The sequence below is a fragment of the Carcharodon carcharias genome, chromosome 22, assembly GCF_017639515.1.
Source record: "Carcharodon carcharias isolate sCarCar2 chromosome 22, sCarCar2.pri, whole genome shotgun sequence".
NCBI classification, from domain to species: Eukaryota; Metazoa; Chordata; class Chondrichthyes; order Lamniformes; family Lamnidae; genus Carcharodon; species Carcharodon carcharias.
In genome coordinates this window covers 9,841,025-9,867,868 of record NC_054488.1, presented here as the reverse complement: position 1 = coordinate 9,867,868, position 26,844 = coordinate 9,841,025, and the positions used below count along the sequence as shown (strand labels likewise).

General features: G+C 39.3%; 1 protein-coding gene across 2 annotated transcripts; it reads left to right on the top strand.

Annotated features, from left to right (window-relative positions):
* Positions 1–403: 403 nt before the first annotated feature.
* LOC121293975 (fructosamine 3 kinase related protein) lies at positions 404–26,423 on the top strand. 2 transcript variants are annotated; one of them, XM_041217480.1, is made up of 6 exons: positions 404–572; positions 15,183–15,334; positions 16,612–16,703; positions 17,465–17,547; positions 24,565–24,687; positions 25,427–26,423. In XM_041217480.1, the coding sequence occupies exons 1-6, from the start codon at positions 414–416 to the stop codon at positions 25,763–25,765; spliced, it is 948 nt and encodes a 315-aa protein (XP_041073414.1). In that variant the 5' UTR covers positions 404–413; the 3' UTR covers positions 25,766–26,423. The 2 variants fall into 2 exon arrangements, with proteins under 2 accessions (XP_041073414.1, XP_041073415.1); XM_041217481.1 differs by lacking the exon at positions 404–572 and adding an exon at positions 616–897.
* The last annotated feature ends 421 nt before the right edge of the window (positions 26,424–26,844 follow it).

Here is a 26,844-nt window from a genome sequence, read left to right as displayed (position 1 = left end):
GTCGTCCGATATAGGCGGGCCCCCCTTTCATCCTTCCCAGTGAGGATTGGGCTGATCGAATGTCCATCATAACTAGCCCCGCCCCTTCCCTCCGCGCTGGTTGTTTACATCTCGCACCCGCTGGGGTCCTCGGCAGCCACCTGAGCCGCCGGGGGTTGTGGGACTTGTAGTTTGTCCGATTTACTTGGCGCCGCCGGGGATTGTGGGACTGGTAGTTTCTCCCGGGCGGCAGCTTTAATTCGCGCCTGCATTAACTTTTTTGTTTCCTTTTCATTAAAATCTCCAGAAAATTAACCAAAAGCTATTCAAATGCAGGATGTAAATATTTCTCATCACATGATTCGGGAAATCCTGCAGTTTTGTTTATATATCAGCATCAGGCGTTCGGTTGACAGCTACCTGTCGAGGTCCCCATGGCTAGTTTGGTGAAGATGGAGAGTTTACTGAAGAGGGAGCTGAACACAGTTGGTCTTAAAAAGCTGGGATACGCAGGGGGCGGGTGTATTAGCGAAGGGCAGAGTTATGAAACGGATTCAGGAAGAGTTTTTGTCAAAATCAATCACAAAAGCCAGGTTCATGCATTTCCTTTTCGGTTTGTTTGAATGTTGTTATGATGTGTGCAATGGGGGGCGGGCCTGTCTGATCCAGTTAAATGCTGCAGGCCATTGGAAAGAGTGGTGAATCTTATCTCCTGTCAAAAAGCCTTGGAGCATGAGGAGGGGCAGGGAATAGTTGGCCTTTTCACCCTGGAAAGAGGTGGAGGTCCAATCTGTAATTAGGGGATTGGGAAAGAGAAAACCTGAATGTTACATTAAATTGTGGGAGTGAAGCAAAGGGGACACAGGTCAAAATAGTAAAAACAAATTCAGGATTGCTATCACACAGGGAATGATTAAGGTAAGCTAATTTGCTGAAGTGGAGAAAGTTTAGGTATTTTCTAAATGGATATATTTATATTAAAATGGGGGTTGCCAATTCTGGATGCATTCCTGGCTATTTCATTATGCCACCTCCTATCCCCAATGATCCTATATAGTCAATAGTATTTCTCCCATTTCTATAAAGTAATAGATGAAAGTGTTCAAATAAAATTAAAATAACTTTTTTTGCAATGCCCTTGTACTTTTTATTCTGGGATACTTGCAGCAGCGTGCAGGTAATTAATCCAACCACAATTGTTGCAGCACAGAAGGAGGCCATTGTGTCTGCATTAGTTCTCCGAATGAGCAATGCACTGATTGCCATTCCCCTGCCTTCTTCCCATAACTCTGCAAATAATAATCTAATCACCTCTTGAATGTCTCAATTGAACCTGCCTCCAACATACTCAGGCAGCTGGGGAGTTCAGGGCAATTATGCAAAGTTGGCAACCTGAAGTTGGTTAGCTGACTTCATTTGCAATTATCTTTTTATTTTGGTGACACAAAAGAGAGGGGGGAATATTGTTGTATAGCATAGGTGTTTTAGGCTGGCAGAATTAGTAAGCACAACTGTGTTTACTGAAAAAATACAATATATTTTAAAATCTATCAAACTAATTATGTTTGTACCCTTATGAATAGTGCAAGAAGTATCAAGGAAGAAGTTAGAATTTTTTTTGTTTTAAAAGACTTGTAAAATATGGACCATGTTACCACAAGTGGCTATTGAAGCTGGTTAAATCACAACATTAAAGACGGAGTTAGGAGAAATAATTGAAAAATATGAAATGGTATGAGGCAAATGGGACTAAAGTAGATCATTGCAGTGTGTAGTCAGTGATGGCAGAGCCACAATGGACCAATATGGCCTCTTTCCATGCTTAAATAATGTGTATATGTGATATATTATTCCTCAAAAAGGTTTGTAAGTCTCATTGAAAACGTAAACCTCGTTATGTGTGTTTCATTTTTGTTGTACTAGCATCAACTATCTTGATAAAATTGGATATTTGTTTGAAGATCAAAATGTGCAAGTAACTGGAAAGTTGCAAATTACTCATCATGATGCTCTTGGCATCATGAGTATGGGGCAGGCTTGATGCACCAGCTGGTCTTTTTCCTGTCCATTGTTTTTTGTATGTTTGGAAATGAAATCCTTAGGATTAGATCTCTTTTTATGTACCTGCATTTTACATTTATTTATGTACTGTGCTGCATAGATAGTAATGTATAGGTAATGTGTTATTTTGGTGAAGCAATGAAAAATAATGTAGAAATAATCATTTTCCACATAGTTACAATAGAAGATGGATTTATTTGCTTCTGTGCTATAAATTTCTCTGGAATAAAGTTAGTTTTTGTTTTTTTTCCTCCTCTCCTGAGGTTTGTGACTGTTGGTCAGCTACCATCTCATTGGGTTTAAGGGCAGTTTGTTATTTTTGAGAATGGAAATATTTGTAAATCAAAGTGAAGTTACATACAAGCAATGAAAGACTAGGTTAAGGAAGGAAAAAATCACTATTATTCCTAGTCCTATAACTCAACAAGCCCTGCTGACATATCCCTAAGTGAGCTTTAGTCGGATTTTCCCTTTATAAGCTGCTCCCCACACATATATATCTGCAACTGCATGCCTCTAAGTAGAACTTCATAAGATACAGAAGTTGTACATTCCCATTCCCATAACTATGCCTAGTACATCACAATTACGCTATGAGGCAACTTTGTCCTGACTATCTGTGGCAACCAAGAATATCATTTATCAGTATTTGTTGCCTGTCCCTAATTATCCTTGGGAATGTGATTTATGAGCCGCTTTCTTGAACTGCTGCAGTCCATCTTTTGTAAGTACACCCACACCCCTACTCGGTTGAGAAAAACTTATATTTGTGGAACTCCACCTCTACAGGAATCCATATCTGTCAGAAATAAGGCGAGAACCAGTTACTTAAACTGGCGCCAACTAGATAAATATGTTTTATTTTGTGTAACTGATTCTTGAATCCATAGTAGATAAATACATTCAAAGGAAGATTCCAAAATTGAAAAAGCAATGAATGAATCTTGTTTTTTTTCTATGAAGGCTGATGTTTTATAACTAGAACTTAAAAAACTAAGCCCATCAGATCTGTCACTTTAACCGAGCCAAACAATGTCATTATGTTCACTGACATCTGCTTTAAATATTTATAAAAACTGAGCCAGTAATAGCAAAAAATAAATCCAATTATAAAACTCAACTCATTGTCCATGACTGTTTCTGCCCTAAAATGTGCTAGGATACAATTTTCTGACTGTGATTCCTTGTGCGCATATATCTGTGTCGTGGCCATCCTATTGACAGGAGGACAGGCAGATGGCAGACAGTTTTGGAGCAGGAAGTTGAAGACTGAATTGAAAAGTAATTGACAAATACAGTATGTAGCTGCACTCCACAGACTGGAGATCCCAGATTTTATTACTGCACTGCATTAAATTGGCTAATCTCATCAGGGAGAATAATATTAATGCCTGACCTGTTCACGGTGCCCCTGGGCTAGAAAAGAGAAAATCAACCAAGATCATACTTATTGATCTCCAGTAACTCCTTTGCATGGGTGCGAATGCTAGTTGAGTATATGATTTGGTTTGAACTTTAAAACAGATTTTCATACTTAGGGCCTGGACTGTCACCTAAAGAACAGCTTTTAAAATTAGTTCATGGGACGTGAGTGTCACTAGCAAGGTCAGAATTTGTTGCCCATCCCTAACTGGCCTTGAGAAGGTGATTATGAACTGCTTTCTTGAACTGCTGCAGTCCATCTGGTGTAGGCACATCCACGCCTCTACTTGGATGAGAAAAATTATATTTGTGGAAACCTATCTCTGCAGGAATCCATAACTGTAAGAAATAAGGAGCGAACATGCGTACAAAAAAAATTGAAGGTGAATCACTCTGGATTTTTCGTAAGACTGCCCACCTTGTCTGCCAGTGCACAAGCTTGAACCACAGAAGGAGGATATTTAGCTTATTGCAAACTTGTTAGTGCAAACCCTTCAGCTAGAGCTGTCAATTGTCATTTCCTATTCTTTACCTTTTTCTTTAATTAAATGTTTCTTTTCAAATACTTATCAATTCAGTTTCAAATGATGATGTAATTGTTTCAGTGGGCATATGATAAAGGATTACATGTTCATATTTCTTCAGCGTGCTTTCCTCTCCATTTTTCTAGTGATAATCCTTAGTCTATGCTTTCTTGTCACCAATTCATCAACCAACAGAAAAAATCATGTGCTAAACTTATAATATTGAAAACCTTCCTTACATTCCTCTAAATGTATTGAGAAAATTCAATTACTGTACTGTAACTATAACCACTTATTCCTAGTTTAATCTAAGTAAATTTCCATTCTACTTTTTCTCTGGCTTGTATATCCATTCCTTACTGAAGCCTCCCAAGCTGCCTAAACATTTCACCACCTGCCTTGACCAAACCATCACAGTAGAGCCGGAGCCCTTAACATTATTTCACACTTTGGCCTCTTGCCCAATTCTTCCGGCATCTTATTCTACTTTGAGAATCTTACATTGTTTCATGACACCTTTAAAATAATTTTTCTTGTACTCCCATATGCTGCACGCTGAGTTTAACCCAAGATATTCTCCCTCAGCTTCTGCACTGAGCAACCCTTCATCCTCACTCTTTTCACTCATCATCACTTCTCCCATTCCTCTATGCGGAAATTAATGCTTCCCCTAACCTCTTGCTTCATATAAATTCTCCTCCTAATATACATGACCAGCCCCTTGTCCATGCCATTTTCTGTAGCCTCTCCTATGGTCTTTGTCATTGATGAGGACCCTTCTCCTCTTCCATCCTCACATCTGTATTTGACTTTAGCAAAAAGTCCTCCCAAGTTACTTATAACTGCGCTTTCAAATTCCCTGAAAGCCTTTGGTCTTTCATTTGAAGAATAGTTCAATTGATTTTGCAAATTTCCACCTCCACCTACCTTTGATGTCCTTGTCTCCCACACAACCTTTTCTTCACCCCATCCAGCCATTGCTCTTGATATGGTCTCTCTTGGTTCATTTGTCCAAAAGGCCCTTTTGGTTGGACCACATCAACTGCTGTTTAACCTCACCCTCCTCTGCCAAAACCACCTGCTATTTTAAGATTAACCTGGAAAACAAAAATAGCTCGGCCTCTTTTCTGCACCACCAACTGTCTCTTTAAATCTCTTTCTCCCACTACATTTAGAGCCAACAGCAGGTGAGGAGCTGATGAATTCTGTCTTTAATATTGTGATCATCCTTTGAGCTGTCCCTCCTGAATGCCTCTGTTCCTTTTGTCCATGAAGTGCCAATCAGCACCATCATTGAACCAGTTCCTGCTGTCCTAACTCCATTCCTAATAAATTGTGACCACCCAACCTCCCTCCTGCTTTTCATGCTAGCTGACATTGTAAATGCTTTCCTTTTCTCAGGTACAAACCCCCTCCTTTCAAAACATCCCTTTCATTAACCTTACCTTAAAAATAACTCATCTAACCTTCTGTCCTTGTCTACTACTACGTTTACAACCTTCCTTTCATCTCTGAAGTGCTTGAATGTGTTGTTGCTTCCCATTTTGAAATGCATCTATTATCAGATTTCCAGTCCCTCCACAGCACTGGAATGATCCTAACTAAAGTCACAAATGACAGTGTGTCATGACTGGTATATTATCCCTCCGCTACCTCTTTGCAACCTTAATATTGTTGGTCTCATCACTCTCTTCCCAAAGTCTCTCAAGCTAAGTGGTTTGTTCCACACATAGCTATCTAATTGTAATAGAGCATTTCCAGCAATGGCTTAACTTGCTGCTCCTGCCACATTACCTTTGGAGTCTGCCAAGGATGTATCCTTGGTTAAAAACAAAAACAGAATTACCTGGAAAAACTCAGCAGGTCTGGCAGTATCGGCGGAGAAGAAAAGAGTTGACGTTTCGAGTCCTCATGACCCTTCGACAGTTCTGTCGAAGGGTCATGAGGATTCGAAACGTCAACCCTTCTTCTCCGCCGATGCTGCCAGACCTGCTGAGTTTTTCCAGGTAATTCTGTTTTTGTTTTGGATTTCCAACATCCGCAGTTTTTTTGTTTTTATTTATGTATCCTTGGTTCTCTTTTCATCCATATCTATGTTCTGCCTTTTGTCAACATCAGCCATAAACACGTTATCAGCTTTCGTATATACCATGCCAACACCCGGCTTTCCCTCTCCACCATTTCTCTTGGCCTGTCAAACTGCTTCAGTGCTCACCAACAACCAATCTTAGATGAGTTGCAATTTCCTCCAGTTAAACATTGGGAAGACTGAAGGCATCATTCTCAGCCTTTTTCAAAAACTGAATCTTACCACGAATTCCAATCTTTTTTTTAAATTCATTCATGGGATGTGGGCTTCGCTGGCTAGGCCAGCATTTATTGCCCATCCCTAGTTGCCCTTGAGAAGGTGGTGGTGAGTTGCCTTCTTGAACCACTGCAGTCCATGTCGTGTAGGTACACTCAGTGCTGTTAGGAAGGGAGTTCCAGTATTTTGACCCAGCAACAGTGAAGGAACAGCAATATATTTCCAAGTCAGGAAGGCGAGTGACTTGAAGGGGAACTTCCAGGTGGTGGTGTTCCCATCTGCCCCTAACCTCCAACAACCACAACCATCTTCCTTTGTGCTAGGTATGACTCCAACCAGCAGAGTCTTTCCCCTGATTCCCAATTGACTCCAGTTTTGCTGGGGCTTCTTGATGCTGCACTCGGTCAAATGCTGCCTTGATGTCAAGGGCAGTCACTCTCACCTTACCTCAGGAGTTCAGCTCTTTTGTTCATGTTTGAACCAAGGCTATAATGAGATCAGGAGCTTAAGTGGCCCTGGTTGAGCTCAAACTTGGTATCAGTGAGCATGTTACTGCTAAGCAAGTGCCGCTTGGTAGCACTGTTAATGACCCCTTCCATTACTTTATTGATGATGGAGAGGTAATTGGCCAGGTTGGGTTTGTCCTGCTTTTTGTGTACAGGACATACCTGGACAATTTTCCACATAGCCCGATAGATGCTAGTGTTGTAGCTGTATTGGAACAGCTTGGCAAGGGGTGTGGCAAGTTCTGGAGCTCAAGTCTTTAGATCTAGTGCCAGAATGTCATAGTATCCAGTGCCTCCAGCCGTTTCTTGATATCACGTGGAGTGAATTGAATTGACTGAAGGCTGGCATCTGTGATGCTGGGGACCTCCGGAGTAGGCCAGGATGGATCATCCACTTGGCACTTCTGGCTGAAGATCATAGCCAATGCTTCACCCTTATCTTTTGCACTGATGTGCTGTGCTCCTCCATCATTGCGGATGGGAATATATGTGGAGCCTCCTCCTCCAGTGAGTTATTTAATTGTCCACCACCATTCACGACTGGATGTGGCAGGACTGCAGAGCTTATATCTGAGCTGTTGGTTGTGGGATCGTTTAGCCCTGTCTATCACTTGCTGCTTATGCTGTTTGGCACACGAGTAGTCCTGTGTTATAGCTTCAGCAGGTTGACATCTCATTTTCAGGTATGCCTGGTGTTGCTCCTGGCATGCACTCCTGCACTCTTCATTGAACCAAGTTTGATCCCCCTGGCTTGATGGGAATGGTAGAGTGGGGGATATGCTGGACCATAAGGGTACAGATTGGTTTTGAGTACAATTCTGCTGCTACAGATGGCCTACAGCGCTTCATGGATACCCAGTCTTGAGTTGCTAGATCTGTTTGGAATCTATCCCATTTAGCATGGTGGTCCCCTCCCTGGTTAGGCTCAGGCTAAACCAGACAGTTCACAACCTCAGCATCCTCTTGTACCCTGAGTTGACTTTGACTCAATATCCTCTCCATTACAGATGTCGCCTACTTCTGTAACATTGCCGGTATCCGCCTCTATCTCAGCTCTTCTGCGCTGAAACCCTAGTCCATGCCTTATCATCTGAAGACTCAACTATTTCAATGCTCACCCATTATCCTTGTCATCACAGACTTGAATTGGTTTCCAGTCCACAAACATCTTAAATTTAAAGTGGTCATCCTCATGTTTAAATCTCTCCATTGTTTTACCCCTTAACCCTGTATGTCCTCCAGTCCTACATCCACCCTGCAACTCTTGTGTATACCTGACCTTGTTCTTTTGTGCATCCCCCTCCATCTTCCCAGTATTGGCAATCTTGCCTGTTGCTTAGGCCTCATGCTGCTGAATTACCTCCTTAAACCCCTTCACTTCTCTGCATTCCTTTCCTCCTTGATCACCTTTCAGCAGGCATTGGTGACTCCTTCTAATGTGTTAAGTGGTTTTTTTTAATACCTCTCTGTGTGAAGCACTTTGGGATGTTTTTCACCTTAAAAGTGCTATATAAATGCAAATGCAACAGAATGCCCTGTAATGTATACAATAACCCAACTCCCACTAAAGCTTTGTAAAAGTTTCACATTGCTTTTGTATTTCTGGCTCTATTTTAAAACCCAGAATTCTATGTGCCTTTTTATGGCATTTTCTACTTGCATTTCTACTTTTAAAGATCCTTGTCTAGAATCCCCTGATGTTCCTCCACTGCATTGAACTCTTTTTCCACCTGTCCTTTACATTCTTCCTTAAGGTCTACCATGATCCCAAAGTCAGCATTGTCAGCAAACATGTGGAACATGGATTTTGTGTAAGCATTTGCTATCATTGCTCCTCTGAAACTGACAGCAACTTCTGGAATCCACACCAAGCGCAGTTAAACACTGAAATCTGTTGTCATTGCTTCTACATTTCCCCATAGGGCATGCTGTTGGAGTCCCTCTGACTGCAAATAAGTAGAAATCACTGAATTGACAAGAATGTTGTCTTTTATGCTGTTTGTTTTGCTGTTCAAAACCTGTGTAAAAGTCACGTTTGTTGAATGGGGTGTAACTGGGTTTTTAACAGCATACTAAGTTCGTAATTACTATTGAAAAGCCCCTCTGGTCCTGAAAAATTAATTTTATATTTGTGGAATGTCAAATTTCTTCATAAAATTAAAAATATGTGGATTTTTTTAAATAAAGTTTACTTATGATATTTTAGCTTCTGTCTTAATCCTATGTGTATATATATGTTCCAATCATTTATTTCACCATCTGTAAAGTTTAATTAAAAGTGAAGGATAATCAGTGCAGCGTATTTATTTCCTGGCTGTATGTCCGTGAGAATACTCCAATGTGACTGGCTGCTGACATTACACTGCTTGATGACATCATTTCTGCTGCATACTTGAAGATTGCTTTGTCTTAGTGCCAGATTTAAACTTATATCGGGGTAGGGAAAATCCACATTGGAGAGATCACTTGATCTTTGTGGACAGTTTATTTCGAAGTCAACAGCAAACGCCGTCGCTGTCCACAAAATCCAAGTCATTATATTTTTTCTTATGCCGAAGCCTAGTTCATTTAAATCAATGATTTGCTAGTGTTGTTCATAACATAGCAACCTCTTGAGTAGTTTCAAGCCCCTCTCTAGGACTTAAGTGTGCAATCCATATTGACCATTTTAGTATAATATTAAGTCAGCTCTGCATTGCTGGAAGTGCCAGCAAGACCCATCTTCCCATTGAAGTGAACATAAAACATTTCATGGCATTTCTGTCTATGAGGAGGGAGCTCTCCCAGTGTTTTAGGCAATATTCATTCATCTACTCACACCACTTTTCTATTAATTAATCGGTTATTTATCTCATTTGCTGTTTGTGAGTTCCTGCTTGCTTAATGAGTATTTTGCTTTAGTTTTTATGGAGGAAGGCAAAAGTATGACTGTACGAATATTGAAAAAGTATCGAACAGTGACTACTAAGATAAATATTCAGAAGTTATTTTTAAAAATTAATCATCATTGTTTTCCTGGCTTTTCTCTTTCCTCTAAGTTGAACAATGCTGTAAAAATTATAACCCTCCAATCCTTTGGCCCCACTCCTTTCCAAAGATTTTTGAAAAATTACAATTTGCGTTAATGTCCTCTCAACTTCCTTCCATATTCTGGGTTGTGTACTTCTGAACCTGTCATTTTATCTTCTTTTAGTCCTTAACTTTTCAATATTTATCTCCAGTAGTCACTCTTAAATATCCTTCTTAGTTACTATTGCAGTTGTGCAGCTTTCACTTTCTGTAAAAACTGAGGAAACATTCTCGCTCATTTACCATCTCAACCATTCGCACACTGTTGAGCAAGAGGTGACCTGTTTCATCTCTGGTTCCACTCTTAACAGTATGGCTAGATGAGTTAGAAAAGTTAAATGGCTGATAATCTGGAAGGAAGAGAAAAAAATGAATGAAAGGCCTTTTGCATCCGAATCCATTTTGTGATGAAGACTTAAGATGTTCAAAATAATACAACCAATTGTTCTGAACTATGGTTTTAAAACTGGAAATGAGTTGCAGAATTTAGGTAGTCTTACCCTTTGATCTGCAACAGTCAGGTTGATGGTTATGTGTGAATTTAAGTGTGAGAGACAGCTGCTCTGAATGCTTAATTGTTGGCTGGAGTAATATAAATATTTGTGGGTAGATGTGCCTGCCTTTCGAATCAGGGTAATGTTTGTCGAGCCATATGTTATTGTCTCTCATGTCTTTCATATGGTTTTTGTATTTAATTTTGCCCAGGGTAGAGTTAAGAAATTGCTATTGTTCTATATGAGAATAGACTACTTCAATGTTCCTTTCTCGGTGTGCAACATTCTCCAGCATGTCAGTAGATTTAAACATAAAAGTGAATTTAAGCATATCAACTGTCTTTGCTTGCTGAAAGAAGAACTTCGTCAAGATCTCCGGAACACGCAGTCTGTGGCGGAGTGAAAATTAAGCTTGTATTCACAAATACTATATTGAGAACTTTGCATAAAGGACACTTAATTTTCATTTTGTCATGGCAAGATTTGAGCAGATTAAAAAAACTCTTGTAGCTTCAGTATTTAATTTATGCTCAGCATCTCTGCCCTTAGGATTAATGTAATCATAATGTTCCTTTTTAATTTGTCAAAATGGTAGCTAATTTTACTTTGTGATGGTTCAGAGCAGTGGTGATATTTGTTTGTTGACTAGATTCAATTTCACAGTAGGAACCTGTAGTAAAGTCCAATATAGAGTATACCAAAATTGATTTAATTGTTAGATCTAGGTTATGGGATGCCTGTGACCAAAGAGTAAACAAGAATATGTCCAAAGTTTGGGGAAAAGGTCTGTTCACAGATAGCAGTATATATGACTATTGAAAGAAAAAACAGTACTCTTTTATATTAAAAAAAGTCTTTGCAATTATGGTGAATATTCAAACTCAATTCTCACTCATCAGTGTGTTTGTAACTGAATCAAAGTCTGTGCTGTGAATTTAATTTCACAGCATTTCACCATTTAAGGAATTTACAAGGTATCAACCAGCCACATCGGAAGGGAGGCAAGAACATGACCCAACTCCCTCAATAATTAATTAATTTTTTTTCAAATAGTTAATTTCTAGCTGTAGATTTTCAAAAATTACCACTTGTGATGAGTCAGCTGGCAGGCTAGTGGGTGGGAACCCCTAGGCTTCCCACCTCCACCTCATTATGTCCCACTTAAGGGCCATAACCATCCACTGCTGGTATTAACCCAGTGGCAAGTGGGGGACTTGCCATGAGGGAAGCCCAAAAACCAAAGCCTGACATGTTTGCTTGCCGGCTTCCAGGGGGACCCCTTGTTCAAAAGCTCTCAGTGCCTGATTGAGGGACTTGGCATTGGGAAGGGAAGGGTTGGTTCGCAACCCCTTACTCTTGCTGCTGATCCCCTTCTCCTGTGACCCCCACCGACTTCACTCTCACTATCAATCACCTGGGATCCAGCGGCTATCCTAGGCCCCGAGTAGATGTCTTACCGGGAGTAGCCACTGCCTCCTTGGTGGTGCTACCATTCAGTAGAGCTGCCGGTAGCTCAACGGTCAGGGCTTCCTCCCCTGGAGTTCTTGGTCTTGGGGAAGGCTCATTGCTGTCCAGTTAAGTGCCTGAAAAAAGCCTTCCCGAAAATTGGTGACACAGGACTCCCAAGGGCAAGAACGCCATCGTCTTCATTAAATCCAGCCTCTAGTGCCTGCTGTCCAATTAATGAGGGTTCTTACTAGCACTTATCAGTTGTCTAATGGCCAACTACTGACTGTACTCCTTAAAAGGGAGACAAGTATGTGGAATCTCTTGGACGTGAAAATAACTCCAAGGTGACATGCCTGGTGATGGAAGTTTGGGACCAAGTTTACCCTGTAGAACAGCCTCTGTAATCTGATGTCCAAGTTATAGATTTATGTTACTTAAGGGCACTGTTGATAGATAACTGGCCAGCCAGCCTGACTCGCTAATGGATCCTGGAGAAGTTGAATTATCATTACAAACTGTATTCTTACTCAGCTCCAGATAATGTTGCAGGCCAGTGTCTTAACAAGTAGGGGTCTTTCAGTTGGACAAGCAGTGGAAGGCTTCCCAGTGCTTAGTCCTGGGAAGAAATTTGCTTTTCGCTAGTTAAGGTCCTGTACCCATATGCACACTTGGGAAGTCCTCTGAGCCTTAGCTTTGCCAACTCGCATTTATTACTCCCAGTCATAACTGCAGTGTGTCCATGTTATTGGAAGAAAATGTTGCAGATGTAGATTTTTCAGTATCTTGTTCTGCCCATTCAAAACTGGTGATAGGTTTCTGCATGTGTCCCAGTCATCTCTCTAGCCAAAAGAAGCATTTTAAGGTGATTATTATTGCATAAACTATTGAGATGTTTCTGAAATATGCTGTAAGCACTATATACATGCAATTTTTGAGTAATGGGAAGATTCTGTAACTAAACAACCAAATTTTCTAAATGCTTTCAATATTTCCACCAATGTCCAAAGCAAACAGTATGTTGCAGTTCTTTATATAAAAGATACTTTGTTATTAATAGCAAAAGAAATAATGACATACCTATGAAATCAAATGTGCTTATAATCTACAATTGAATGACTCAGTCAGAAGCTGGTTTTAGTTTTGTACTGAAGGCACACTCTGCTCAAACATACAAAGTTACAGAAGAGCAGAAAATGGATTCTCACCCAAAACTTTCCCACGCTGTTTCCAATCTTGGGAAGAGGCAAAGTGCAGTCAGTTCACATGTATCTGTTGGCAACCAGTTAGTGTTTAGCAGAGTCCTAGGAACTGGTTATTAATCTACCCACTTTAACTAAACTCTAAACTGATCTATTCTACATTGACTGGCTTATTTTTAACAATGAGCTGTTGTAATTTTGACATGGTAGGAAATTCAAGTTATATTACCTGTGTTTGAATAAAACTATGCTCTATTGACACTTCAGTTTGTAAAATATTTAGAAAATTTGAAAGTTATAACAGCTTTTTTTCTGAACTACATTTACAATCTTTTTTTAATTTTGTTAAATAAATGTCTATGCAGTAAATTATATGAAATCCACATATCAGATTTCACTTACAAAATTGGCTAAATAGGGAAATGAGAAAACAGTGAGAGATAGTAGAATGATTAACGAGAGAATGAAAATATGTGGCCTTAGACTTGGAGCTTTCCTGTGCCTTGTGGCACATGAGGCAGGCAAATCGCATGCTTATTTGTTTCCATGGCTAGTTTTTCCTGGAACAGGTTGCCAGCATGTTGCCAGAGGCTGTAGCTTGAAGGACACCACTCTGCATCAAGCATGGCTGACCAGGAGACACTCCCACTCTTACAGCCTGCCATAGACATATTGGAAGGATTTACAGGTTGACATTGAACCTGTTTGGTCACATTATGAACCCGCCTTCTGTGGCCATCAAGCCCTGAAATGGGACTCAATCCTGGAACTCCTGGCTCAAAGACAGGAACAAAACCCATTGCACCACAAGACCTTTTTTGAAAATATGTAGAATTAAACATAAATATATTAAAAGACCTTCCAAAACAAAAGGGCAAAGGCATTGAGACATTTATGCAAAGTGTTTACAAGCAAGTGGGCGTTTTAACAATGAGTTGGGTGGAACTTTTAAGTTTTCTCTTAATAGTTTTCAGTGCAGAAAATCCTGATACCTGGGAAGATGTCAATGCATTCAAGCTCACAGAAAGAATGAAGATCAGTAATTAAATGGTTATAAAAACAAAGAGTGTTTTAACATTTCTCAGCCAACTGGACCAGATGGAAAACATCCAAAAATAGTTAAGGAAATGAGAGGTAGAAGTTCTAATAGTTTTTGTTTACACCTCATTGAACATAATGGTCATACTAGAAAATTGGAAAATAGTTAATGTTCCAATTTAGGTCAGGGGAATAGCACTAGGAATTGCATGTCTTTTAGTTTGACTTGAATTAAGCATTGGACTGTATTATATGGTCAACAATCCCAATCCGTTTCACAAGGGTAAGTCCAAAATTAGGGGACATAAATGTAAGATAGTTTCTAATAAATCCAATAAGGAATTCAGGAGAAATTTCTTTACTCACAGCATTGTTAGAATGTATAACTTGCTGCCTCTCATGGAGTAGTTGATGTGAATAGCATAGACGCTATTAAAAGGAAGCTAGGTAAGTACCTAAGAGAGAAAGAGGGCTATGCTGATAAGGTTAGATGAAATAGGATAGTGGGAGGTGTGTGTGGAACATTAACGTTGGCATAGGCCTTTTTTTGTGCTTTCAATTCTATGTAATTGAGTGGAAAGTTAGAAAAATGCACAGGAGTGATTAAAATATAGAATTCTTGGTCACAAACTTTCAATGCTGATCGATAGATTTCTTAAAAAGAGATTTAGATTATTGTTTGAAAAGGGGGATTATTAAAGGTGAATGCAGAAGGGAGTGGTATTGTATTAGGTGCCTCATGTTGAGGGAACTGTATTGATTTGATGATAGCATTCTGTTAACTCTATAAGAATGTGTCATGGGTGAAAATAAAGGCAGCTGCCTCACAAATTTGAGCTTAGTGGTTGCTAGGAGCAGAGAAAAGAATGATATTTTGCTAACTATGAGCAGATAAATCTACAATTTTTGATTATCTTATGCATGTTTCACCAAACAATTAACTCTGCATTTAAGCAGCGTGCAAAAGACAAAGTTCCAGGCAGGGTGAGAGTTCCATAGGCAAGTATTTATGAAATTTTTGAACTGGGCGCCTCAAACTTTATTGGTTCGATAGATGTTGGTGATACTTAAATACTTTTGTTCTTGACCTTTGTTGGTGATATTCATCGTCTCACTAATCATGTTGTTTGAAATAGGCCAAAACAATGTTTGATGGCGAAATGGCAAGTCTGGAGGCAATCTTGAAAACCAGCACGGTGAAGGTACCAAAGCCATTGAAAGTGATCAGCCTCTCAGATGGTGGAGCAATGTTTGTTATGGAACATTTAGATATTCACAGTTTAAACAGGTAAGGTTTCAACCTGAAAAAAGTTAATTATTGATTCTTGCCATCATTCATCCAATCTGAACCAGCTAATTTATTAATGGAAACATCATTCCCAAGTGAAAAGCTGATTGTTGTTTCATAATTTGGGAACTAATGTGTGTCTTGAGATAAAAGTTGAGATTCCACTTCTTAATGATATAATTACCATGCATAGTTCCATTTTATTATGTGTGAATACAGAAACTTGTTAGTGTGGTTGAGCTGAGCATAGGGTATTGCCATGCTAAGAATAAATTATTTTCTAATAAGCTTGTAACGATTGCATCAAAAGTACTGGTTATTTGGCCGCAAGTTTATGAATTAATGGCTACAATGCCCCATTTGGCTATGTCTGCCATAATGCTTGCCACAAAAGAGTTAAAATGGAATTTTTAAAAAACTATTGCAACTCGTTAGTGTGCATTTGTTTTTAAATATATGGATAAGTAATTTCCATGATGCAGTCTTGTTTTTGGGTTCTGGTGTCAATTGGAACCACTGAAGCTTCAAATTCTTTGTTCAGGATGTTATTTACACTCTTTGATCTGAATACAGCCCTGTAATACACCTGAATTTCTTTCTTCTACATTATATAAAATGATGAGCTACTTCATAAATTTGTAATAATGATGCCTCAATCCTCAATTTTTTAGTGTGTTTTTACCTGAAGAAAATCAGTGGTGTACAACTTAGCAACTGTTATCATAAAAGTAGGTTAGAAATATTGTTACAGAAAAATGTTTTATTATAAATCTAGTTATCAGGAATGTTTCAGGGCTGTTATTTCTTTGTATTTGTACAATAGCATATTTGCACTGAGGTATTAGATATGCCAAGACATAATCACAAGTAATTTGTGGAGCAGTAACTTAGGGAGCACTTGGGAAAAACAGGTCAGGAGTTTGATATGGAGCCTAGGAGTAGAGCAGTTGAGCAAAGTTGGAGATAGAATGCGAAAGCAGGAATGGGTTTTGTTTCTTATTATCAGGTAACTGAAAGCAAAGTGGTTCCTGGGGCTAAGACTAGAATATGACACAGTTGAATGTGTGGCAAAGCATGGTGGACGTGCACCAGTTGCTACATTTTAGAAGTTAATGTTGATCCTTTGTTTTGCTGTGTCTTATAAATAGTATCAAATAGACAATCAATAACGATGCTTTTGACATAGCTGTGTCATTTGAAGGTTCTTCTTGGTTTGCTCATTTCAAAACTTCTCAAAAATATGTTGCTATTTCCAGTCCTGGTATTTTTTCTTCCAGATACATGGCTATGTTAGGAGAACAACTGGCAAATCTGCATCTTCACAATGCAAAGCTTAAGGAGCAACAGAGGAAAGATGCACAGACTGTTGGTAAATTATTTAACTTTGCTCTACTGTATGTCAAGTGTAGAGCTTTCAGTTTGACAAATTACATTATCCAGATTCCTGTATATCTTTGTGACACCAACAGCAACAGATGAGGGAAAATATCATGCCTGATAATTATGGATGGCGTTTGAGTTTTGCAATTCTTTTTGTACAAAAGTAGGGGGATACATTGTAAGTTGCTGAAGCTTTATGGGTTAAATGCACTGTGTTCTTCTTTCAGAGAGTAAAATTTATTTTGATCGATTCATCAAAATAGGTAGGATACTCTGAGGAGAGGGCACAATTATACCTGACTGTGAAATACTGTAACTTACCACTGTGCGGGTGAGGAATGCAAATTCTATATTAAGGTAGATCTTGTTTTTGTTCACAAAACTTTGAAAAAGTCTACAGGCACGTTGCATTGCTTTACAGAAAACTGGAGTTATTACTAGTTCAAAGTAACACCAAAATGTATGTTTTAGTTTTAACTGATTGAGCTGGAGTTACTTAGCATGGCACGAGCAGTAGACTTGGAATACACATTATGAAGCGGAGATTGTACTATTTTTATAGTGGTTCAATGTATCTGAATTATTTTAAGTGAACACAAGTATATACTTCCTAATTGACTGTTGAGAAGAGATAGATGATATTCTTATCGTGTTTTGAAAATAGTATTAAAAATGAATGAGCATGATTGTACAACATAAAACGTATAAAGACACTGGCCTAAACATGTCTTTTTGTTCCATCTGAGATAGGCAAGGGGCCAGGGCAGTCTGAAATGCAGTACGTGAACAAATTTGGGTTTCATACCATTACCTGCTGTGGTTATCTTCCACAGGTAGGTTGATTTTCATTTTCCTTGCACACATTTAGAGTTTTAATATCCTCAGATACAATATTGAGAAATTACTGTAAAATTACGAGTGCATTTAAAAATGAAATTTAAAGATTTAGATATCAAAGAAAAAAACTTCCACTTATATTGTCATTCGTGACCTCTGGCTGTGAAGCAGTTTGCAACATCCTATGCAGTATTTCTCCAGTGTAGTTATTGTTACATTGTACGAAAATGCCGCAGCCAATTTGTGCACAGAATGGTCCCACAACAGCAAAAAGATAAATGAGCAGATAACCTGTTTTGGTGATGTTGATTGAAGGTTAAATGTTGATCAGGACACTGGAGGAACTCCTTTGCACTTCAGATAGTGCCATGGAATCCTTTATGTTCGCTGAGAGGGTAGAAGGGGCCTTGGATTGATATGGAATTTAGGGAGAAGGTATCAGAGTACATTTGTTCTGAAGAAAAACAAGCCCTTGTCTGCCTTTTACGCTGCCCAATCGTTCTAATATGTGGATAGCAATTCTATCTAGAACTGAATTACAAAATAAAGTAACTGCAGCTTAGACGTTCCTCTGAAATTCAAATGTAAATACCTTCTCTTTATGAATTTTGTTGAATAATTGTACATCTGTTATTAAGCTAACTTTGCTAAGTGTACTTTCGTGTAATTTGAATAAATTTGAGTAAATTACAACTTGAGATAAATATACTGCGGTAGAGCACCAGTGACTATTGCAAAGTGACGAGAGTCTGGAACCATACCAGTGATTTGCCACATCTATCAAATTCTTAATAATATCCTCATCACCATTGAAAGTGCCCAGTGGTGCGTGCATTCCGGGAGGGATCGTTGGGCAAAGGAGTGAATTACTTTAGGCTTACTTAGATTCTGAAATATTTAATAAAATGTGTTCCCGAAAGTTGCAGTCAAGATATTATCCATACTGAAAGATTTTGAACAGAATGAGAATTGGATAAAGAAGCTGGAAGCTGCTACTGCTCCATGGTTAAAGGGAGTTTTATAATAGAGGAGGGAGAAAATGACAAATTCAAAATTAATCAACTGTATTGCGGAAATTGGCCATAGAAAATAGCCATTGCAGCCTATTGAAAGAATCAGTTACTCACAGATTGCCTGTCAAAGCTTAAAGAAATTAAAATGATCTTCATAAGCCATAAAATAAATAAGGCAATGCTTATTTAAGTAAAGAGATACCTCTTTCTGTGTAGTGTTTTTGTATATTTATTTATGTACAAACCTTTGGGACAAAATTAATGGAACCAACTTTACTAAATACAGTTAAGCAGTAGAATATCATTACAGTCTCCATGCCTTCTAGTTGGCATGTTCGTGCCCAGATGTTTTGGTTGAAATGTGTGTTAGCTAGTATAATGTGTCAGCATTATTAAAATTAAAAATCATGGCATGAATAGTATTGATAGCTGAGCAGAGTCTAGACTAACTCTTATTAGCCTAAGCTTTTACTAAAAAGACTCTTAAACTCTTTTACTCCCTCCAAAGGTGAGCAGGACATATAAGAAATAGCATTAACTGATCGAGACCTCTTATGTACGATAAATTGCATTTTGATAGTGCATTTTGAAGGAGGTGATGGTGGGGGTGGAGGAGGTAGGAAGGCAGACCAAGGCGCAATTGAAATATATGAATATTTTTTGTGAAAAATTCTAAGGCAAAAAAGGAGATTTCAGAAAAAGCAATTGCATTCATAGTGCCTTGTGATAGCCCAAAATGCTTTACAACTAACTTCTGAAGTACATTCTGTTGCCTTGTAGACAATCATGAGAGCCCATTTGTACAAACAAAGTTCCACAAACCATAAATGAGTGAATGACCAGTTATTTTTTTTCTTAAATCTTGTATGAGGGTTACATGTTGGTCGGGAGACTAAGAGAGTTCTCTGTTCCTCTTGGAATAATCCCATGGTATTAATGACTTCAAAATAAGCAGGCATGCAAGAAAGGCCTTGTTTAACATCTCATACAAAAAATGATGTTTCCAAAAATGCATTCATCACTCCATAACTCTTACTGGGTTGTGTGCTCAAGTCCCAGAGTGGGCTGAGAAGGCACAGCTTCCTGATACTAGCAGAAGTATTCTCAACTGAGTGAATATGACACCTTCAGGATGGGCATATTTTGGGAGAGTGTAAACTGCTAAAAGAATGGTTTCCAATGATGAGCAAAGCACAAACTAGCATTACAGGAACTTCGATTGGAAAAGATTCCTTAAGTAATGAAAAGGTAGGTGTAGGGTCTGAAAATCAGGAAAAAGATCTTCAAATCAGTTTGCTGCAGCACAGAGGACTATCACAGAAGAAGTGAGACCTCAAAATTATGGAAATGAGGTTGAAACAGACAATAAAAATGTAAAAAAATTAACATAAACTAAATGATTACTTTATGAAAATGCTATTAGCGAAGACAATAGCATGCAAGCCATTATTGTAGGTTTTACAAGTAAATTTAATTTTAAGATAAATAAAATATACAAAAACACTACACGGAAAGAAGTAATTCTTTACTTAAATGAAAGCGATAGAAATAAGCATTACCTCATTTATTTTACGATGTATGAGGACCATTTTAATTTCTGTAAGCTTTGACAGGCAATCTGTGAGTAACTAATTCTTTCACTAGGCTGCAATGGCTATCTTCTATGGCCAATTTCCCATAATGCATTTGATTAATTTTGAATTTGTCATTTTCTTCCTACACTATTATATAAAACTCCCTTTAACCGTGACCTCATTGCGACCTTTGTTCAAACAGGGACAAAAGAGCTGAATTCCAGAGGTGAAGGGAGAGTGACTGCCCTTGACATCAAGGCAATATTTGAACGAGTGTAGCATCAAGGTGCCCTAGCAAAATTGAAGTCAGTGGGAATCAGGGCAAATATTCTCCACGTTGCAGTCATACCTAGCATAAAGGAAGATTATTCTGGTTGTTGTGGGATAATCATTTTAGCCCCAGGACATCACTGCAGGAGTTCCTCAGGGTAGTGTCCTAGGTCTGACCATCTTCAGCTGTTTCATCAGTGACCTTCCCTCCATCATAAGGTCAGAAATGGGGATGTTCGCTGATGATTGTAGAGTGTTCAGTGCCACTCATGACCACTCAGATCTCAAGCAGTCCATACCCACAAAAAGCAAGACCTGGACAACATTCTGGCTTGGGCTGATAAGTGGCAAGTAACATTGCACCACACAAGTGCCAGGCAAAGACCATCTCCAGCAAAAGAATCTAACCATCTCCCATGACATTCAATGGCATTACCATCACTGAATCCCCCACCGTCAATATCCTGTTGACCATAAAGTTATCTGGACCAACCATGTAAGTACTGTGGCTACAGGAGCAGGTCACAGGCTGGGAATTCTGTGGCAAGTAACTTATCTCCAGATTCTGCCTAGTCTTTCCACCATGTATTTTTATTCTTTCATGGGATGCGGGCATCACTGGCAAGGCCAGCATTTGTTGCCCACTCCTAATTGCCCTTGAACTGAGTGGCTTGCCACACCATTTCAGAGGACTGTTAAGAGTCAACCACCTTACTTGGATCTGGAGTCACATGTAGGCCAGATGAGGTACAGATGGCAGATTTCCTTCCCTAAAGGGTATCAGTGAACCAGATGAGTTTTTACAACAGTCGACAATGGTTTCATGGTCAGCATTAATGAGACTAGCTTTTTCAATTCCATATTATGAATTGAATTTAAATTCCACCACCTGCCATGAACCCTTGTCCCTAGCCTGGGCCTCTGGATTACTAGTCCACATTACCACTATGCTACCGTCTCCCCACATAAGGCAGGAGTGTGATGGAATACTCTCCACTTGCTTAGATGAGTGCATCTCCAACAACACTCAGGAAACTTCACACCACCCAGGACAACTTCATTGGCACCTCAACTACCACCTGTAAACATTCACTCCCTCCGCAAGCAGTTCAGAATGGCAGCAGTGCACCGTAGCAATTCCCTGATGTTTGTTTGACAGCACTTTCCAAACCCATGACTTCTAACACCTAGAAGGACAAGGGCCGCAGGTGCATGGGAACAACACGACCTGCAAGTTCCACTCCAAGCCACAGACCATCCTAACTGGGAACTATATCACTGTCCCTTCATTGTCACTGAGTCAAAATCCTGGAACTCCCTTCCTAACAGCATTGGCTGTACCTACACCACATGGACTGCAGCGGTTCAAGAAGGCGGCTCACCACCACCTTCTCAAGGGCAGTTAGAGATGGGCAACAAATGCTAGCTTTGCCAGCGATGTTCACATCCCATGATAGAATAAATTTTAAAAACTGCACATATCAAGATGAGTGACTTGGTGTTGAGAGATGGAATATTGTGCTGTTTTATGCATCATGGCAGCATTAAAAACTTGCAGGTCAATTAGCTATAGGCCAGGATATTGAGGTTGGGGGGCGCGGCCTGCTCGCTGATGTGTAAAATGATGCGGGATGATGTCAGGCGGAGCTCCTAATGTCATCCCGCATCATTTCAATTTTCAGGTTGGCGGGGGCGCAGCCAAATCAGCTGTGGGCCCACCGACCTATCAACAGCCAATTGAGACCATTTAAAAAGTAATTGAGCTAGTTAAGGGACCTGCCTGTCCAACCTTAAGGTTGGCGGGTAGGCCAGTAACCCTGGCAGGCTTCAGAAAAAGCATGAAACCTCATCCACCTCATCCACATGAGGTTTCATGTAGGTTTTTAAAAATTTACTAAAAGTTTGAATGAAAGTGATGGACATCTCCCAACTCATGTGACAGTGTCACACGAGGGGACATGTCAGGGAAATTTTAATTTTGTGCATTGACCGTTTTTGAATTTGGCGTCGATCCCCCTGAGGCAGCACTTAGGGAGATGAGTGCCTTCCTTTGCGCATGTGCGCGCATTCCCGGCTGAGGGAATCCCCCCCCCCCCCGCCCGCACAGGGAGCGGACAGCACTTCCTGGCGGATGTCACGATGGGCAGACCTTAATTGGCCCGCCCACATAAAATGGTGGCGCGCCCCAATCGGAGGCGCGCCTGCATGCGCCTACTGCTGCACCCCCCCCCCACCAAAGCTCCTTCCACTCTGTCCCAACAGTGACGTTAGTCCTAACCTCAAAAGAATCCTCTTTCAGACTTTCTTCCATCTCCTGCCCCCATTCCCTGTGTTATTATAGTATTTCCCTTTCACATACTCATGATCTATGTGCCCATTCTGAATTAAATTCCAATCTGAGGACAAATTACAAAATTACAAAAGTATCAAATCATGATTTAAAAAAAAATCAGCTAATTGTTGTCTTATATTAAATGTTTCAAAGGAAAATGATTTTGCCATTGTTGCAGACCTCATTCGTTCTGTTTTATATTTCAAAACATCTTGCAGGAAACAATTTGACGGTATTCTAAACTAAACTTTTTCCTGGTGCAACATTACAAGCTTATCCTTGTCCACTAGGAATCAGGTTGTGAGTGTTCAATTCATTTAATGTAGGACCCATTTATAGTGTCACAGAAATCGAATCTTTGTGATGTTGCACCAGAAAAAAGTTTAGTTTAGAATACTGTCAAATTGTTTCCTGCAAGATGTTTTGAAACATAAAACAGAACGAGTGAGGTCTGTGACAATGGCAAATCATTTTCCTTTGAAACATTTAATATAAGACAACAATTAGCTGATTTTTTTTTTTAAAGTCACGATTTGATACTTTTGTAATTAGCTTCCACCACATGCAGTGAACATAAGAAATAGGAGCAGGAGTAAATCATTCGGCTCTTAGAGCCGGCTCATGCATTCTGAGTCAAAGATTTCAAACAGAAAACTAATCTTAATTTAGCAGTAAATAGAGGGTTATTGGCTTGGTACTGAAATATCAGGGAAGGAGTCTTTTGACTGCATCCAAGATATAGGCCTGCACAAAAGGACAAGATGAATGGTCTTTTCATGTCTGCAGTACTGACAGATCAAAGGATTTTAGAACTGATGCTTAGTGCTGGTAATAGTGCATTAAGCTAACTATAAAGCGGAGACCTTATTACCACTTTTGTACAACCTATGCTTTGTGGTGTCAATAAGTTTCTGATGCTTTGCTGATTTTATTCGATGAGGACTTTTGAAGTAATCCATGTGAGCAAAACCTGCATACTTCATAGCTATTCAGTCAAAGGATATACTGTCTCCAAGTACATTGTGAAAGATGTCTTTTGGAGACTACAAAGGTTTGAAGAAAGGAACTTCTCTTCAAGAATTTGAATAAATGAATAAAGTATAACAATTGCACATTTGTGCAAATTCTGTGAAGCAGTGGGGTGTCTTCTTCCATGCATATACATGGTCTGCAGAATAGAAAAAACACAATAGTACCACCATCATCAAACTTAACACCTCAATTCCGGTACTGCAGCCTGCATGTACAGAAAGGACAAAAAATATGTTTGTAATATGAATTTTAGATTTTTTAATTCTTTCACAGGACTTGGGCATCGCTGGCAAGGCCAGCAAATGTGGCCCATTACTATTTGCCTTTGGACTGAATGGCTTGCTAGGCCATTTCAGAGGGCAGTTAAGAGTTCAGCCACATTGCTGTGAGTCTGGAGTCTCATGTAGGCCAGACTGGGGAAGGATGGCAGATTTCCTTCCCCAAAGGACATTAGTGAACCAATGATTTTTACAACAATTGATCATAGTTGTCATGGTCACCATTATTGAGATCAGCTTTATATTCCAGATTCATTAATTGAATTTAAATTCTACCAGCTGCCGTGGTGGGATGTGAACCCATGTTGCAAGAACATGAGCCTGGGCCTCTGGATTACTAATCCAGTGACATCACCACTGCATCATCTCCCCCACACTGGCCTTGTTATAACAGCTCTGTGGGTCTGTGTTTGATTTTTTTTTGTCCGCCAAAAAACGCCATTTGTAAGACAAAATTGAACCAAAATCAATTATTTGGTCATGTTGTATAAAATCTTCAATTTTCTTTCATCAGAATAATGACTGGCAGAATGACTGGGTTAACTTCTTTACTCAGCAACGACTTCAGATGCAGTTGGATTTAATTGAAAAGGAATATGGTGACCGTGAAGTAAGGGATCTCTGGTCAAAACTTCAGGTACAGATACCGTGACACAAATCTTTAATGCTGAAACTTAGCCAAGCGACTTAAGTAAATTTGACAGTATAATCTCGTGAAGCTCAAAGGCCTATTGTACAAAATTAGTTATTGATTCTCAGATTGAATAATTGTGATTTCCATAATTAAAACTTGGCTGAGTTGGGAACACACTTTCCTCAGAGTCAGACATTTGCGGGTTTAAAATAAAAGCAAAATACTGCAGATGCTGGAAATCTGAAACAAAAACAGAAAACGCTGGAAAAACTCAGCAGGTCTCACAGCTTCTGTGGAGAGAGAGAAAATCAAGGTTAACATTTCGAGTCCTCATGACCCTTCGACAGAACTTGCGTTCGAGTCCAAGAAAGAGTTGAAATATAAGCTGGTTTTTCTTCTCCGCCGATGCTGCCAGACCTGCTGAGTTTTTCCAGGTAATTCTGTTTTTGTTTAACATTTCGAGTCCTTATGATCCTTCTTCATTGCTCCTGATGCGGACTAGTTAATGGCTTTCCAGCTCATTAGCAGCTCACGTGGACTTCTCCTGTAATACTCCTCCTATTGGGGGATTGGTTCCTTAACCTCCAGCCCAACTGAGTTTAGGGACAGTCTATGCTGGGGAATCAAAACCATACAACCAAATTGCCACAGTTTGTGTGGATACAGCAATGAGCTGCACCCCCAGACCACTAATCATGTCTCTTCTCTACATGACATTAACTGTTGTTATTTTGCTTTCCAGTTGAAGATACCTGCTCTATTTCATGACATAGAAATTACGCCGGCTCTCCTTCATGGAGACCTATGGGGAGGAAACATTGGACAAGTAGAAGATGGCCCCGTCATTTTTGATCCTTCCTCTTTCTATGGTCACTCTGAATATGAACTATCAATATCTGGAATTTTTGGGGGGTTTAGCACTGCCTTCTATACAGCATACCATAACAAGATTCCCAAGGTACCAGGATTTGAGAAGCGACTGAAACTTTACCAACTCTTCCATTACCTGAATCATTGGAATCATTTTGGGACAGGGTATAGAGGATCATCAGTAAGCACGATGAAAGCTATAGTTAAGTAATTATATCATACTCAGAATCACAGAATTGTTACAGTGTAGAAGGAGGCCATTTGGCCCATTGTGTCTGCATTGGCTGCCTGATCATTTTAACTTAGTAACAATCTCCTGCCTTTTCCCTGTATCCCTGCACATTGGTTCTATTTAGGTAATCATCCAATGTCCTCTTGAATGCCTCAATTGAGCCTACTTCCACTACACTTCCAGGAACCCTAACTACTCACTGTGTGAAAAAGTTTTTTCTCACCTCGCATTTGCTCCTTTTGCAAAAAACTTTAAAACTGTGCCCCTGATTCTCGATCTGTTTATGAGTGGGAACAGTTTCTCCCTATTTACTCAATCCAGGCCCCTCATTATTTTGAAAACTTCTATCAAGCCTCGAGGATCAAATATTATTAAAAATGATTCCTGTCTGATCACAAAGTATGCGCTTTAGATGACTTTTAAAAAGTCATAGCATGAAACTTACATGTGAATGAAGATATATTATTTAATGTGAATTAAGAAATTAATCGTAATATACTTATTACTAACTGAACAAGATTTCATTGAATATTAACGTTTGACATTTAGCTGTGATTTCACATTTCAAAATAGCATTTGCAATATCTATGTAGCTGCAAAGCAAATAAAGTGACAACTTGCAAGTTTGAAAAATTAACTTCTTTCTTGATATCTTTTCAAAATTTAACGCATCATTTTGTTTACTTATTCTGATAGATAAGACTGTGATCTCTGTTATGAGAGTTATTAGGTTTTATTAAAACAGGATTAAATTATCAGTGTATGTTTGTCGTTATGAAGGAAAATACAAGGAAGGTCTAAGAATGAAGTTGGTTCTATCTTCTACCCGTTAAATATTAGTTGGGAATAAGGAATATTTTTCAAGCAACCTATTCCTTTTTAAAAGTCCTTGTGAACTCAACATCAGAAGTTTATGAGAAAATGCCACATCTTAATACAGTCTGCAGGGGAAAAACAACTATACATGTCCTTTAATTCTTTTTACATTAATCTTAAACTAGAATCTTGCCAACCAGTGGGATCACTCTAACAATCAACCTTTCTTAACCCTTCAATAA

Coding starts and splice junctions, on each gene's coding strand:
- LOC121293975 (XM_041217480.1), top strand. CDS start 414: ATGGCTAGTTTGGTGAAGATGGAGAGTTTACTGAAGAGGGAGCTGAAC. Junction 573..15,182: donor AAATCAATCACAAAAGCCAG/GTTCATGCATTT, acceptor TGTTTGAAATAG/GCCAAAACAATGTTTGATGG. Junction 24,688..25,426: donor ATCTCTGGTCAAAACTTCAG/GTACAGATACCG, acceptor TTTGCTTTCCAG/TTGAAGATACCTGCTCTATT.